Here is a 15,001-nt window from a genome sequence, read left to right on the forward strand (position 1 = left end):
CTTCTCTTACTAAAATGTGCAAAAAATTTTTTAAATTTCTTTTTCCTTAGGGTTGTCACTCAAAAAATGTCTCATACACCTTCGAGAATGAATCAAGTCCCTGTGGATTCTCGAGTATAAACTGAGCTGGTGATGAGGCCTGACACGTGGTCACACCTCAATTCGCACGTGGTGCCCAGCACAGGCTGAGCCCCACCAGATACACCATTAGCCTCCACTGAAAAATCTGGATTCCACACCTCCCTTTCTTCTGGGAACACCCTTGGAGGCCCCTGGCAGGGGCTGAGAACACAGGAGCGAGACACAGGCCTGCCCTGCAGGACCATGGGCTCCAGGAAGCTCTGTCCAGTGGACACAGCACAACAGGCAAAAGAACCACAACCAACGAGTGGGGCACGGGAGGCAGGTCACGGAGGGCAGCCCACCCATGCCGCGGGGTCGGAGGCCATCTCCTGCAGTAGGCCCCAGTCCCGGAGGTGGGCATGGCAGGATGTGGGGATGGAGAAGGAGGTGCCTCAGGAGTGGGGTGCACAGCGGCTGAGCCCAGAGGCAGGAGGGAGAACTGCCAGCCACTAGCCCTGGAGCCGATGCCCTGGTCAGAGGGAGAGAGGAAGAGGGAATCCTTCCGCAGCACCCAGCTTGAATGTGACATGAAGCTATGGGCCTGAACCTGAGGGCCTCCCAGGCAGACACTGAGCAGGGGGGTGCAGGGGTCACGCTGGACCCTCAAGACCATCTCAACAACAAGGCTCCACGAGGCCCATCACAGCAAGACCCTGAAGGGGGGCCAGGTGCCCACTGCACTCAGGAGCACAAACACCTTCTGCAATCGCATTTCAGGGCCAGGGTGTCCACTGCGGAAGCACCCAGCACAGTGTTCCCGCTCAAAATGAAGTCAAAGGTCAATTATCTGAGATCCATGTGACCCGTTCCATGTATTTTCTAAACAAACTCGGGAGACTTCTATGAAAAGCACAGCAGTTTCTAAGAATAATCACTTGGGTACAGTGAACAACAGTCCCAAAAATGTCCAGGTCCCGACCCCTGCAATGGTGAGGGGACACCGGCCTTATCAATGCCAGGTGAGGCCCTGCCTGGCCCTGAGGGCCTCTGGGTTCACAGCTGCCACCCAGCCAAGCCTGTCTCAATGCCAGGCAGAGAGCAAGACTGGTCAGGATGGGCGTCTCTGTCATCTCTGTCACGGCACTTGCTGTGGAGGCCCGGGACATGGCAGAGTGCAGACAGGAGCCTACGCGTTACCTGCTAACCCGTTTCTCTCATGCCCCCACCCTCAACATCGTGCTGACACACACTAGCTGCCGGCCGCCCAGTGGGGACAGGCTGGGTTTTAGGACACTCAAGCTCTGAGGTGGACCTTTGGCCGTGCCTCTCTCACTTCTGTTTGCCAAGCACTGGGAATGGATCAGATCACAGATCCTGGTCCACAGCTCACAGAGGGACAGGGACAATGAAGAAAGCCCACAACTGAGGGACAGAGGTGAGCGCTGGGGAAAGGGGGGCAGCCGGCGTGGAGTGGAGCGGCCGTGACGCGGTGTGAGGAGCCAGTGTGAGCGGTGAGCCTCAGATGGACACGGACCCTGCCTACGCACAGCACCCTCGTGGCCTCGCTGGCCTCCTGCACCCCCGGGACCTCAGGCTGCCTCGGGCTGAGCTGGGGGTCCCCCTGGGGGACTCCTCCTCCCGCCCTGTCCCACTCGGCATCCTGGCAGCCATGGAGACGAGGAGCCTGCACCACCTGGGATCTGGGTTCAGGCTGTGGCAGCCAGTACACACTGGCTCCCTAGCCGCCCATCCTGGGCGTGAGCTCAGGTGCCGCAGGACCCCTCCTCCGTTCCTGGCTCTCCCGGCGTCATGGCGGGAATTAGCCTGATACCTCAGCCTCCCAGGCCTGCTGCGTGAGGTCTGCTCATGATGGGGTCCTCTGGCTGCATTTAGGAACAAGGAGCTCCCCGAGTAGCCCGAAGTCCACTCTGCCCAGAGGCCCCACAACTTACAGGATGCCACCTTCCTGTGATCCCAGGCAGGGCTGCCCATGAGCTTTCTCCAAGAGCAGCCCCAGCCCTGCTCCAAACACACCATCTCCTGGAAGTCACTGTATTGCCCCAAAAACCAGGGGGAAACTGAGGCCACATGCCCCCACCCCCCACCCGCCCTTCCCATGCCCACACCATGGGGACTAAAGTTGGGACAGGGACAGCCAGGATGTGGTGAGGAGGGAGGGCCCCACATCCGTGCAAAGGTCCCCCCGCAGATGCCTCAGGGAGAAGCCCTGGGAAGTTGTCTGAAGAGGGTCGGGGATGCTGTGCTCTTGTCTTGAGAGGCCACGGAAGCCTCGACTGGCAGCGCTCACTGACCTGAGCCTGGTGTGATGCTCTAGCAGGGACCACAGACGCCAGGCCAGATCCCGAGCGTGGATCAGGAGGAACACCCAGGGCTGCTGTGACCTCGAGCCCTGCAGCGACCCCTCAGCACCATCCAGCCAGGCTCTGGACTGAAGTGCTAATACTCCCCTGGTACAGAAAAGGCAGAAAAGGGGAAGTAAATGCTCATTCATCACCTACCTATGATGGAATCCCTCCGGAAAACGTCTCTATCGAAAATGTAGAAGGACAGGTGATGAAAGCTCCGAGGAATTTCACAGTAAAAGTCTTCTCCGTAAAAGGGGCTAGAGAGACAAAGAAAAGCACCAGTTAGAACACAGGCCACGCTCGCGCCTCACCCCTGGGGCACACACCTGTGGTCTTAGTTTTAAATGTGCCATGAGAACGCCCTGCAGTGTGTGGCATGCATGAGACATGAACCTGCAGCTCACTGTGGGGTGAAGGGCCTTGTGGCTGCTCCCTGGCCTCCACCTCCAGCCTTTGCACTGCACAGGTGAACTTCTGTAGCTGGGCTGCCTGGCGGTCCAGGAATCTCAGAGACCTCCACAGAGACCATGGCCACTGCCAGAATGACTTCCATGGTACATGCTCAGGTCTAGATCCAGCCTCGGGGCCATCATGATGTTTTGAAGGTACCTGCTTTGGAGCAGGTGGTGGCTCCCTTTATGCATTAAACATAAAACACAGCACTCCAGTGCCTTGGACCGCTGCTTTTATCCAGAGATCCAGTACAAAGTCCTGACTGCCCAGCCGTCCTCGCTCCTGGGGGAGAGACCCCCGCTGCTGTCTGTACTTAGAATCCTCACTTCTGCGGGGGAGGCCCCCACTGCTGACTGTGCTTAGAGTCCTCACTCCTGGAGGAGAGACCCCCGCTGCTGACTGTGCTTAGAGTCCTCGCTCCTCGGGGAGAGACCACGACTGCTGGCTATACTTAGAGTCCTCGCTCCTCGTGGAGAGGCCCCCGCTGCTGACTGTACTTAGAGTCCTCGCTCCTGGGGGAGAGGCCCCCACTGCTGACTGTGCTTAGAGTCCTCGCTCCTGGGGGAGAGGCCGCCACTGCTGACTGTGCTTAGAGTCCTCGCTCCTGGGGGAGAGACCCCCACTGCTGACTGTGCTTAGAGTCCTCACTCCTGGGGGAGAGGCCCCCGCTGCTGACTGTGCTTAGAGTCCTCGCTCCTGGGGGAGAGGCCCCCGCTGCTGACTGTGCTTAGAGTCCTCGCTCCTGGGGGAGAGGCCCCCGCTGCTGACTGCCCAGCCACCCTCGCTCCTGGGGGAGAGGCCCCCGCTGCTGACTGTGCTTACAGAGTACACAGCTCAGGCCGCCCACACGTGAGTCACCCGGAGATGCAGCCGCCCCACAGATGGAGACTTGAAATAACCGCAACCCCAATAAAGAAGCAGAAGCCAGTGGGCCTGGCCATTCAGCAAACCTCCCTGTTGTTCTGGACTGGCACAGGTGGGGTTAGGTTCCTCCCCATGCTGGACCTGTTGGCGACTACCACGGTGCACACACAGCTACCACCAACTCAGAACTTAAAACAAGCCCACTTTCACGCACATTTATGCTAAGGTCCAAAATAGGAAAGATGTAAGCTATTCATGGAGGAACCATTCTGATAGAAAGCAAAGGAAGGTCAATGGTGCTGGGCCAGGGGGGCGTCCACACAGTCACCAACGGCGCAGGCCCCACCCCAGCCACACACAGAAATGAGCTCAGACCCCGCACCCATGTGTAAGGGTGTAAGGGTTGGAGCTACCAGCCTCTGAGAAGAAAATGAGAATGAACCTGCACCCTAGAGTCAGGTAAAGATGTCTTAGATCTGTCACCAAAAGCACAAGTGCCAAAAGAAAAATAAATGAAAAATCAGACTTCATCAAAATTAAAAAATTTTTTGCATTAAAAGCATTATTTAAAAAGTGAAAAGGGCCAGTGCAGTGGCTCACGCTGTAATCCCAGCACTTTGGGAGGCTGAGACTGGAGAATCACCTAAGATCAGGAGTTCGAGACCAGCCTGGCCAACACGGCAAATCCCCATCTCTACTAAAAATACAAAAATTAGCAGGGCGTGGTGGCGGGCGCCTGTAGTCCCAGCTACTCGGGAGGCTGAGGCAGGAAAATCACCTGAACCCGGGAGACAGAGGTTGCAGTGAGCCAAGATAGCACCACTGCACTCCAGCCTGGGTGACAAGAGCAAAACTCAGTCTCAAAAAAATAATAAAAATTAAAAAAATAAAAAATGAAAAGACAGACTAGAAAAAATATTAGTAAGTCAGTTATCTGATAAAGGACTTGTATCCAGAATATATAAAGAACTCTTATAACTCAATAAATGATAACAAATAATTCAGTTTAAAAAGGGGTAAAAGATTTGAACACACATATCACCAAAGAAGACAAATGGCCAACAAGGTATTAACAATGCTCCATGTCATTAGCCCTTGAGAAAATGCAAATTAAACCAGGAGATACGGCACAGGCATAGGCCCAAACCTGGGGTGGGCGACCATTGCTGCCCGGAGCCCAGGTGGGAGGGGCCCAGAGTCCAGGTGGGAGGGGTCCGGAATCCAGGCCCCACCCCTTCGCCCTGCAGTGGCCTTAATGACAGGCATTTCATTTGGATTTCACTGATTTCATTACTTTTATAACTGGGTCAGAGACTAGGTAACGTTTACTCAGAAAACCACTTTTTGTCATAAAACAATCTTCCAAGGGAAGCCTAAAATGCCTACATTGTTTTAAGCATTTTGGAAACACAGCAGTATCCATTTATGCACAAAAGAAACATCACTTTATCTTTCAATGAAGGCAGAATGCTCAGGGACTTCCACAGACTTCCGTTGTAGCAGAATCCTGGTTAATGAAGGCCCATTAGAAAGTCACGTTTCCTTTAAACACATTCTCGAGTTGGTCGTTGACGCAGGCGAGCCATCCTCTGATCTCCTGTGTCTGCGTGGGCACCACTGAGATCTGATGTCAGGGACCCCCAGGGGTGTGTGTGCCCACAGGCATGTGTGTGTGGATGTGTGCACGTGTGTGCCCATGGGTGTGTGGGCCCAGAGGCATATGTGTGTGCGTGTGTGCATGTGTGTGCCCATGGGTGCGTGTGCCCACAGGCATGTGTGTGTGTGTGCATGCATGTGCCCGTACGTGTATGCCCACAGGCACGTGTTTGAGTGTGCATGTGTGTGCCCGTATGTGTGTCCCCACAGGCATGTGTGCGTGTTCGTGCCCACAGGAGATACGGCACAGGCATAGGCCCAAACCTGGGGTGGGCGACCCACAGGCACGTGGATGCATATGCCCACAGGCACGTGTACGTGGGTGTGTGCATGTGTGTGCCCTGGAGCACTTGGGTGCACATGTACACAAAGACACCACAGATGCACCCCACACAATGCACTGCTTTCATAACAAAGCACAGGGGTCGTGACCCCGCCTCCATCCTGTGTAAAGTCACAGCTGCAGGATCTCGGGGCAGGACGCACACTCCCCAGGCAGCGCCCAGCGGCCTCCCTGGAGAAGCTTGGTGCTCTGCAGACAGCGTCCCCACTGGCAGGAAAAACCACCATCAACCTCGAAGCCAAAAGGGACACCAGACGCGCATTTTAATATTCACGACAAGGCCTCAGGTGACGAGCTACTCACAGGACAAGTGTTAACAATTAATAGTAATCCACAAAACATTTGGGATTTTTACAACGACATAACGGCCTCTTCTGTACATCCCAGAGCAACTTTCAGGGCCACTGACGCCTAAGCGACGGCAGGAAGCTGTGGTGCTTGAATGTGCGGAAGCAGCCTGGACTTGGCGTTTCCAGCCCCGCTCGCTCCCGGCAGAGCCCCAAGAACCAAGGGCTGGAGGCTTCACTTCCTGCTCTGGAGTGGCAGGTGCTCAGGCTGTCCCAGCCACGGTGCATCTCACACAAGAAGCCCAGCGGAAGCACGCACAGCTCCAGGCCTCGCAGCAAATGCATAGCCAAAAGGCGTAAATCAAGCTTCATTCACCGTGGAGAAACCTCAGAACCACAAGCACCGACAGCCAAGCTGCCAGAGAATGGAACGGATGCCCTCCATTGGCACAAACTCCAGCAGCCAGCTTGTCAGGAAGCTGCAGCAGCTTCAGAGCAACCTGGGCCTCGGGGTTCACCTGGCCACCTTGCCGTGAGACGGTGTCACTGTTTCCCGAGAGCCCCCCGCCCCCGCACAGGCACTGAGGACCCCACCACATGGGCCTGTGCCTGCCTCACAGGAAGGCGGGGAGGAGGAAGTAGGTCGGGTTGGATTGCATGTCTGATGGGTGTCCGATGCATGTCCAGTGCGTGTCCAATGTGTGTCCGGTGAGTGGTGTCTGGTGTGTGTCTGATGTGTGTCTGATGCGTGTCCGGTGTGTGTCTGATGTGTGTCTGATGTGTGTCTGATGCATACTTGGTGCGTGTCCTGTGCGTGGTAAGGGGCGGTGAGATGAGGATGCCAGCGTTGAGCACACCCCACACACGGGCACTGCGCACCTGGCATTTAACCCTGCACATTTCCTCACCACCCCGATGCACAGGGTGGGAAACCGAGGCACTCCAACATCTGATGAAATGAAACTAACCCCAGGGATCGTGCCATGACTCAGGCCATGCTGTGTTGCTATAAACCGCTTTTACATTTAGAAAGGGGCACGTCCAGTCTGTGGTGATAATTTTATGGAGTTCGTATGTTTCTCGTAGCTTCCTCTTTCTGCTATTTTTATCTCTTTTTATTGAATGGATTTCTGGTTTATTTATGAATTTTAAGCACCTCAATTTCCACGGACAGGTGTCAGCACCACCAGAAGCCTCACGGGATCTTCCCAGGTGCCCAGCCAACAGCCTCTGCCGTGGGCTTCCCCCCACCGAGCCCCCCACTGCCAAGCAGAGTCACAGTGAGAGGAGCCACTTGTGCAGAGCCTTTGGCAGAGCAACTGAACACCCTGCTACCAGGCAGCCCCCAGGGATGCTGCGCTCTTAGCCCCGCTGCCCAAGCCCTGCTGCACTACCCCTGGGGAGCAAGACCTCTACCAGCCTCCGCCCAGGAATTTCTCCAGCAACGGCTTTAGAACCTTGCTCCTGAATCGCAGCAGGGGAGGCAGCACTTTGGGGCCCTCTGTCAGGCTGCCCCCCCCCCCCCGCTAAGAGGAGCTGTTGTCCTCGGGAAACACGGGGTCCCCCCTCCTGAAGAAGGGGAACACCACACTCACATTTCCATTTTACACATTTGGAGCTGAGAACCCTGGAGCCAGAACGGGCTCCAGCACAGGCGATGGGTGAGCATTTTGCATCTCTGATGTCATTTATTCTAGTGGTTCCAATTGCCTATTTTAATGTTTTTCTCCTTATTTCATATAACTTTTTAAACTTAATAAAGTTATTACTAACTTTGTTTCCTGCAGGTCACCTCAAGTCTTTCAGAAAACCAGGCAGGACATCTGTAGGCGGCCGGCCGGCCTTATCAACGGAGCCCTGAGCCACCAACCACCGTGACCAGCTTCATTCCCATGAGCCAGACGAGCCCAAGAGGGGAGAGCAGCTGGACTCTGGATGCGAAGTCCACACGGTGTGGAGCAGGGGGCAGGGCTGCCTGGGCAGAGAGATTTAGACCAGGAGGCCACTGGGGAGGCTGCCCAGAGGAGGAGGCATCGCAGGGCAGTGGGGTCCAGAGAGGTGGCAGTGCTACAGGCCTTGCACTCATTTTAATGAAGGTTCTGCAGGATTTCAAGGAAAGCTGGAGCCAGTCTCTGTGCCAGAATAGAGGGTTTTTCAGCTTCTTAGACCGATGATTTATTTAGGGAATAAGAAGGGTGATTCCAGGGACAGTGGAGGCCCTCACAGGAAGGAAACCTCTCCCCACAGTGACTGTGCACAGAGCCAGCCTGACACCCAAGGCCACGATGCCATAGCCAGGGAGCCCTGAAGAAACTCCCGGAAGAATGTAAAACCCCCAGCTCAAGGAGGAGAGTGGAGGCAGTTCCCCACCTTCTGGGGGCAGTTAACAACCTCTGAGAATGAACCCATGGCTAAAACCCATAAAACCGCCACCAACCACACCCAGACCTGGAAGGGGCACCTCTAGCTGGGGTGCTCAGCACGAGGGGACCCAGTACAATGGCTTCCCTGGGGCGCGGGCTTGGCCTGCAGGCTGGAGGCTGGAGAGCTGCCATCCTAGCGCACACTGGGTAGATGCGGGTGTTTCCAATGTGCTGAAGAGGGCAGGGCCTGGCTGAGGCCCTGGAAGGCCGGAGTCCTGGAGGTCAGTGGGGGGCGGTGAGTTCCCAGGTCACTTCCCCAGGTGTGCGTTTTCTTCACTGTCCTGTCCTATTCATTCATTTTAGCACGGAAGCCAGAACCAGCCGAGTGAAGCCCCTGCCTGACCACTCGGGGGTGTGAGGACAGGGATGAAGGCCGGGAGCATCAGTCAGCTCCTAGAACGGCAGGTTTGTACCTGCAAACGGGGCACCAGAGTGACATCGCCCCAAGACTCCAGGGATGCCATGAGCCCCACGGAGACCACGTGCCTGGCAGGGGCCAGCTCCAGGTGCTGCAGCTATGGCGAGGCCATCACCACCATCCACGCATCCAGCAGGAAGAGCGGATTCCTCGGGCATGAAGCTCACAGCTCACGTTGTCTGCACACCTGCCTGACGACCTCTCCCGAACCTGGATTCCCACCACAGAATTCAGCTCCTCGGGTGCTCACCAGCCCATGACTTGTGGCCACCAGACTGGACAGAACACACAGAGACCATTTCCTGTTTTGCAGAAAATCCTGTTGGGCCATGTCAGTCCTAGAGCCAAAACACAGTGTCCACTTGAGGGTCCAGACCTGAGGCCACCCTCGCTGGGACAGCATCTCCTTCCCTCTCAGAGCAACGCCACTGATGCCCAGACCAGCACCCATGCCCGTCCTCGCCTGCCCGACAATGCCCTTCCCAGGCCCTGCTGCTGTGGACACAGGTGGCCCTGCCCCTTGCAGAGGAGCTGCTCTTCTCCTGAGCCCAGGAGTGCTCTGAAACTTACATCCCAATGAGAACCAAAATCAGTAGTTGAAGTGGGAGTTGAAGGCCAGAACCTTTTTTGAAGAACTTCCCTAAGCTCTTTTAAATACCTGCATCCAGGCCAGATGCAGTGGCTCACGCCTGTAATCCCAGCACTTTGGGAGGCCATGCCAGAAGGGCCACTTGAGCCCAGGAGTTAGAGATCAACCTGGGCAACACAGCAAGACCCCAACTCAACAGAAAATTTAAAAATTAGATGGGTTTGGTGGTGCATGTCTGTAGGGAGGCAGAGGATCGCTTGAGCCCAGGGTTCCAGGCTGCAGTGAGCTGTGATCGCAGCACTGCACTCCTGCCTGAGTGACAGGGTGAGACCCTGTCTCAAAAAACCAAACACCTGCACCTCCTGCATCTTCACAGTACAGTCCCGCCTGGTGGAGCCGCCGTCAGGCCCTCCCGCATCTTCAGAGCACAGTCCCGCCTGGCAGAGCTGCTGTCAGGCCCTCCTGCATCTTCACAGCACAGTCCCCCCATGCAGCTGCTCCTCCCCACCTAATTCAGGCCCTAGTGAGCTTCACAAGGCCAAAGGGACATCAGTCTCCACCAGGAAGACTATATGGCACGTCTAAATGTAAGAATCTGTGACAGACATTGCTGAAGCCCATGCAAGGGGGCGCAGGTACCCAGGGGGCGCAGGAACCCAGGAGGTGCAGGTACCCAGGAGGCACAGGTACCCAGGAGGCGCAGGTACCCAGGAGGCGCAGGTACCCAGAAGGCGCAGGTACCCAGGAGGCACAGGTGCCCACACGGGCCTTGCTGGGGGAAGCACGACTTTGAAGATGGAGTCCTCCGGGGATGTCCACGTTTCAACGCTGCCTTGCCAGAGGCCAGTTCCCTCATCTCTCAGCCTCAGGACACCACCCACTCCACAGTGTGGCCTGCGGGCACAGAGGGCGCTTGGCTGGGGAAGGGCAGTTGGCTCTGCCCCCAAAGCGGCCTCCCCAGGACACGCCACTGCCTGGCTCGGAGGTTTCTTCCTCTGCCCTGCACAGTGAGACAAGCACATGGCAGGGCCTCCCACACACCAGGACCAAACAACTGGGAGCACCTTTGATGTCTTTGGCCCCCGCCAGGCATGGCTCACTGGACCCAGAAACCACAGTGCTCTCTCCCCATGACTGTTTCAGCTGCCCATCCCTGTTCTAGACTGTGGGAACAGCAGCCGATGAAGCAAAGTCCCGGCCCCGTGGAGCCAGACAAAGAGCACGCAGAACCACAAACGCGCGCGAGGCTGGCGGGGGTGGCACTGTGGCCTCACTCGGGGGACGGGGAGGCTTACAGATGAGTCAGTGCTTGAACAGGGCCATGGACGGTGAGGCCCTGTCCATGGCCCTGTCCGCAGGAGGACAAGTGAACACATGAATGAGGCTGTGGACGGCGCGGAGAGTGCAGGAGGGGTCCAGGCAGAGGGACACCAGGTGCAAAGGCCTCGAGGCAGCAGGGCTTGTGTGTGATGAAGACGTAGGAGCAAGGAGGAGGCCGGCGTGGCCTGGGCAGGGCAGGGCAGGACGGGAGCTTGCTGGGAGCCGAGGTCAGAGGTCAGGGTGCAGCCGAGGCCACGTGGTGCAGAGCAGACATTTCACCACAGCAGCTGGGAACGTGCAGGCCCCATGCAAGACACTGAATGGATGGATGTACGGATGGGGCAGTGGGCGTGCAGGGAGGAATCACCTGTCTCAGGTCAGCAGCCAGGAGCTGCCCAGGCCTGGCACAGTGGACCAGGAAGGGAAGGTCACCCAAGCCTCCACAGGTGGGGCTTTCTGCAGGCAGGGTGCAGCGGTGAGCCCGAGAGGCCACGGTGCCGAGCAAATCCTGGTTGTCCTCATGGGGACCACAGGAATTCAGTTCTGGCAGAGCCAAGACTGCCAGGAAGCCAGGCGGGCTCCTGCAGGAGGTGAGGGGCCTGCGGGGACGCGAAGGGCCAGGACCGGACACGCCCCGTTCCGCTCTGCTTCCAGTGAGGCGAGAGGCGGGCAGGATGCAGCTGGAGCCGCGCACGCCCAGAGCTCGGGCCAGGACTGTCCCCCAGTGCTGCGCTCGCCCGCGGTGGAGCTGCGGTGTTATCAGTGGTCAGCTCAAGTCCAGCGGCTTGAAAGGAAGGCAGAGGCCCCACCTTCCCTGAGGCTCCCTGTGAAGAGCAGGAGGCTGGGCCCTCGCGAAGACCCCAGCCAGGCTCTGCCACCTCCACAGCCAGCAGACGGGGCCTCCAAAGCCGACAGACGGAGCCCCCACAGCCGGCAGACGGAGCCCCCACAGCCGGCAGACGGAGCCCCCCACAGCCGGCAGACGGAGCCCCCCACAGCCGGCAGACGGAGCCCCCACAGCCGGCAGACGGAGCCCCCCACAGCCGGCAGACGGGGCCTGGGCACTGCACACAGAGACATTTCTTCTTCCCGAGACCTCGCACAGAAATTACTCACTTAAAAGCACTTGGAGTTTTTTCATTTTTCCAGTGGCAAATATTTCGAGGGAATACCACAGAAATAGCCACACCAAAACCCAACTCAGTTCTCCCTTCTCCACCCTCCGCCACAGCCGGGGACGCTGCCTCGATGCGCAGGGCTTCCTCCGCCACGGCCGGGGACGCTGTCTCGATGCGTGGGGCTTGGGTTCTTAGGTCTCTTGATGTTTTTCCTCTTAGAACCGCAAACTACGGTTGCCTGGAAAGGTTTCTAAAAACCCCAGGCGCCCAGGCCCACCTCAGAGAAAGGCTCTTTAAGGGTGATGGGTTATGAAATAGGAGCCCTTTGGGAGACCAAGGCAGGCGGCTCATGAGGTCAAGAGATTGAGAGCATCCTGGCCAACATGGTGAAACCCCATCTCTACTAAAAAAAAAAAAAAAAAAAAAAAAAATTATCTGGGCATGGTGGCAGACGCCTGTAATCCCAGCTACTCAGGAGGCTGAGGCAGGAGAATCACTTGAACATGGGAGGCGGAGGTTGCAGTGAACCGAGATCACACCACTGCACTCCAGCCTGGGCGACAAAGTAAGACTCTGTCTCAAAAAAAAAAAAAAAAAAAAAAAAAAAATAAAGAAAGAAAGAAAGAAATAGGAGCCTTGAAATCTATACTAGCCATGGGGTCTAACACGATCCTTAAGTGAACTGCTCATCACAAAGCGTGGCAGGCTGCCTTCTCTCCAGAGGGTTTCTGGTGCCCTGTCCACGGAGGCGGCAGTGGGATTCAGCCGTCACCTGCGCTTGCGGTGGTAACTCCATCTAACTCCATCTGAGACTCAACAGGGGACGCGTCTGCACAGAGCACAGGGCACAGGGGTCGAGCAGGGAGGACGGCGAGGTCAGGCCAGCTCAGGGGACACGGTGGGCGGGGGGCTCCAGGTCCCACGGTGGGCAGCAAAGGTGGGGGTCAGGCTGGCGCCGTCCTGGACCATGTCCACGTCTGGGGTCTGCAGGCCCCATCTCCCTTTCCACTGTGCCTATAACCTACATCCAGCAAGACACGATTTTCCACGATGAGTTGATTTGTAATTCCATTTATGTGCAAGTTTTCAGAATTTTCCTGTGGGTCTTTTTTTTTTTACTTCCTTATGATTTGAATTTTGTTTGCTTAAAAAAAAACACACACATGCATAGGAAAGAATGCTTCCTTTCATTTCAATTAAAAACAACAAATTGCTTTTTTTTAAGCAAAAATTCATTGAGGCGGGGGCTCGCATTGTACAAAGAAAATCAGACCCACCGGGATGGCTGTCATCAAAGAGACAGTAACAAGGGTAGGGAGGTGGAGACGTGAATCCAAACACACAACCTGTGGGAAGGTCAAGTGGCCACAGCCGCCACGGAAAACAGGCTGGCGGTTCCTCCAACATTCAACACACAGTCGCCACAGGACCCAGCGGTTCCACCCCCAGGTGTGCAGCAAGAGACATCACAGCCCACGTCCGCATGCAGACTCGGACACGTGTGCTCACAGCCCACGTCCACACGCAGACTCGGACACGCGTGCTCACAGCCCACGTCCGCACGCAGACTCGGACACGCGAGCTCACAGCCCACGTCCGCACGCAGACTCGGACACGCGTGCTCACAGCCCATGTCTGCACGCAGACTCGTACACACATGCTCACAGCCTCAGTCATGATGGCCAGAAAGTGGAAACAAGGCAGGAGGGCCTCGGCTGCTGAGGGAGCAACAGCAGAACAGTGCTCAGCCCTGGAGAGGAAGGACGCCTGGCCCCTGGCCCCACACCACAGGCATCCACAGTGTGGTGCCGACCGACAGGCCATGCACAGAGGCCATGGGCCAGACGCTTCCACTGACACAAAATGCCCAAGAGAGGCACAGCCGGGGACAGAACGCAGACCCGCGTCTGTCGCCGCGGGAGAGGCTGCAAGCCGGAAACTGGAGGATTACAGGGTGCAAGTGTCCTTTTAGGGAGATGAAAATGTTCTAAAATTGGCTGTGGCAATGGTTGCACAACTCTGCAAATACACTAAAAACCACTGAATTGTACATTTTAAAAAGGGTGAATTGTATGGTGTTTGAATTATACCTCAATAAAGCTATTTTTAAAGAAACAAAATTTTAAATACGTAAAAAAATCAGAAAGTGGAATCTGGAATTAACATTCCAGGAAACATCCTCCTGGGATTTTTTCTCCAAAGATATAAAATAGAATAAAATATATAAATGTTATAGGTTTAAAATATACAAAATATAAATATATTTGTATTACATTTATAACATAAATACGATATTTATAATATAAACATAAGTATATTCATACTATAACTCATTATAATAAAAATATATTAAAAATAATAGTAAATATTTATGTTATAAATATAGAAGATATGAATGGAAATACAGGTAAATTTTTTAAATAAAAGTGAGGTTATGTTCCCTGTGACAGAGTCAGCTTTTTCCTTTCACATCAGGCCATGGGCCACTTTCCAAAGAGCTGATAAAATGCTGGGGTCAGACAGCATGTGTGTGTGTGGACAGCAGTGCCAGGTCCCCCTGCCATCCGCACGCTGTGCGGTGGGAGCAGCAGGGGTGAGCACCCTGGGAACGGAGATCTGTGCAGCAGCTGATTGTCCCCGTGGGATGAATTCCTCCAAGGATGTGCACTGTCCTGAGGCCTTCGAAACACAAAGCCACAGAACCCTCCAGGGAGTCTGGACCAGCGTCCACCCCCAGCATACGCCATCTTATAAATATTTTTACAGTTTGCTAAACCGGTAGCAAAAACCTGCTTAAATTTTAAATGTCTGGCTCATTGGTGAGGTGGAATGTCCATCTTTTTATGAGCAGTTTTAAATCTCATTTTTTCTTGAAATGCTCTGGGCCTGTTTTCTATTAGAATGACCATCTTTTCGTGCTCAGGATTTAACCCTCTGGGAACTTCTGAATGTGTGTTGCAACTTAAAAGACATATTATTTCACAACATTTAAGGAGGATCTTTTTTGAACTAAAAAAAAAAAACAAATTTGTTAACTTTGTCACCAGTGGGTATGGACATGTGATCGGCCAACTCTGAAATGAGCTCCAGCAGATGGACGC

At 55.3% G+C, this 15,001-nt stretch overlaps 1 protein-coding gene across 1 annotated transcript in view; it reads right to left on the minus strand.

Moving 5' to 3' along the window:
* LOC112131386 (ras GTPase-activating protein 3-like) overlaps positions 1-15,001 on the minus strand; it is a 108,647-nt gene that overhangs the window by 47,445 nt on the left and 46,201 nt on the right. Inside the window, 1 exon segment of the mRNA XM_054534801.2 lies at positions 2,583-2,686. Coding sequence (XP_054390776.1) covers positions 2,583-2,686 — 104 coding nt within the window.

Source organism: Pongo abelii, chromosome 18 (assembly GCF_028885655.2).
Source record: "Pongo abelii isolate AG06213 chromosome 18, NHGRI_mPonAbe1-v2.0_pri, whole genome shotgun sequence".
NCBI classification, from domain to species: domain Eukaryota; kingdom Metazoa; phylum Chordata; class Mammalia; order Primates; family Hominidae; genus Pongo; species Pongo abelii.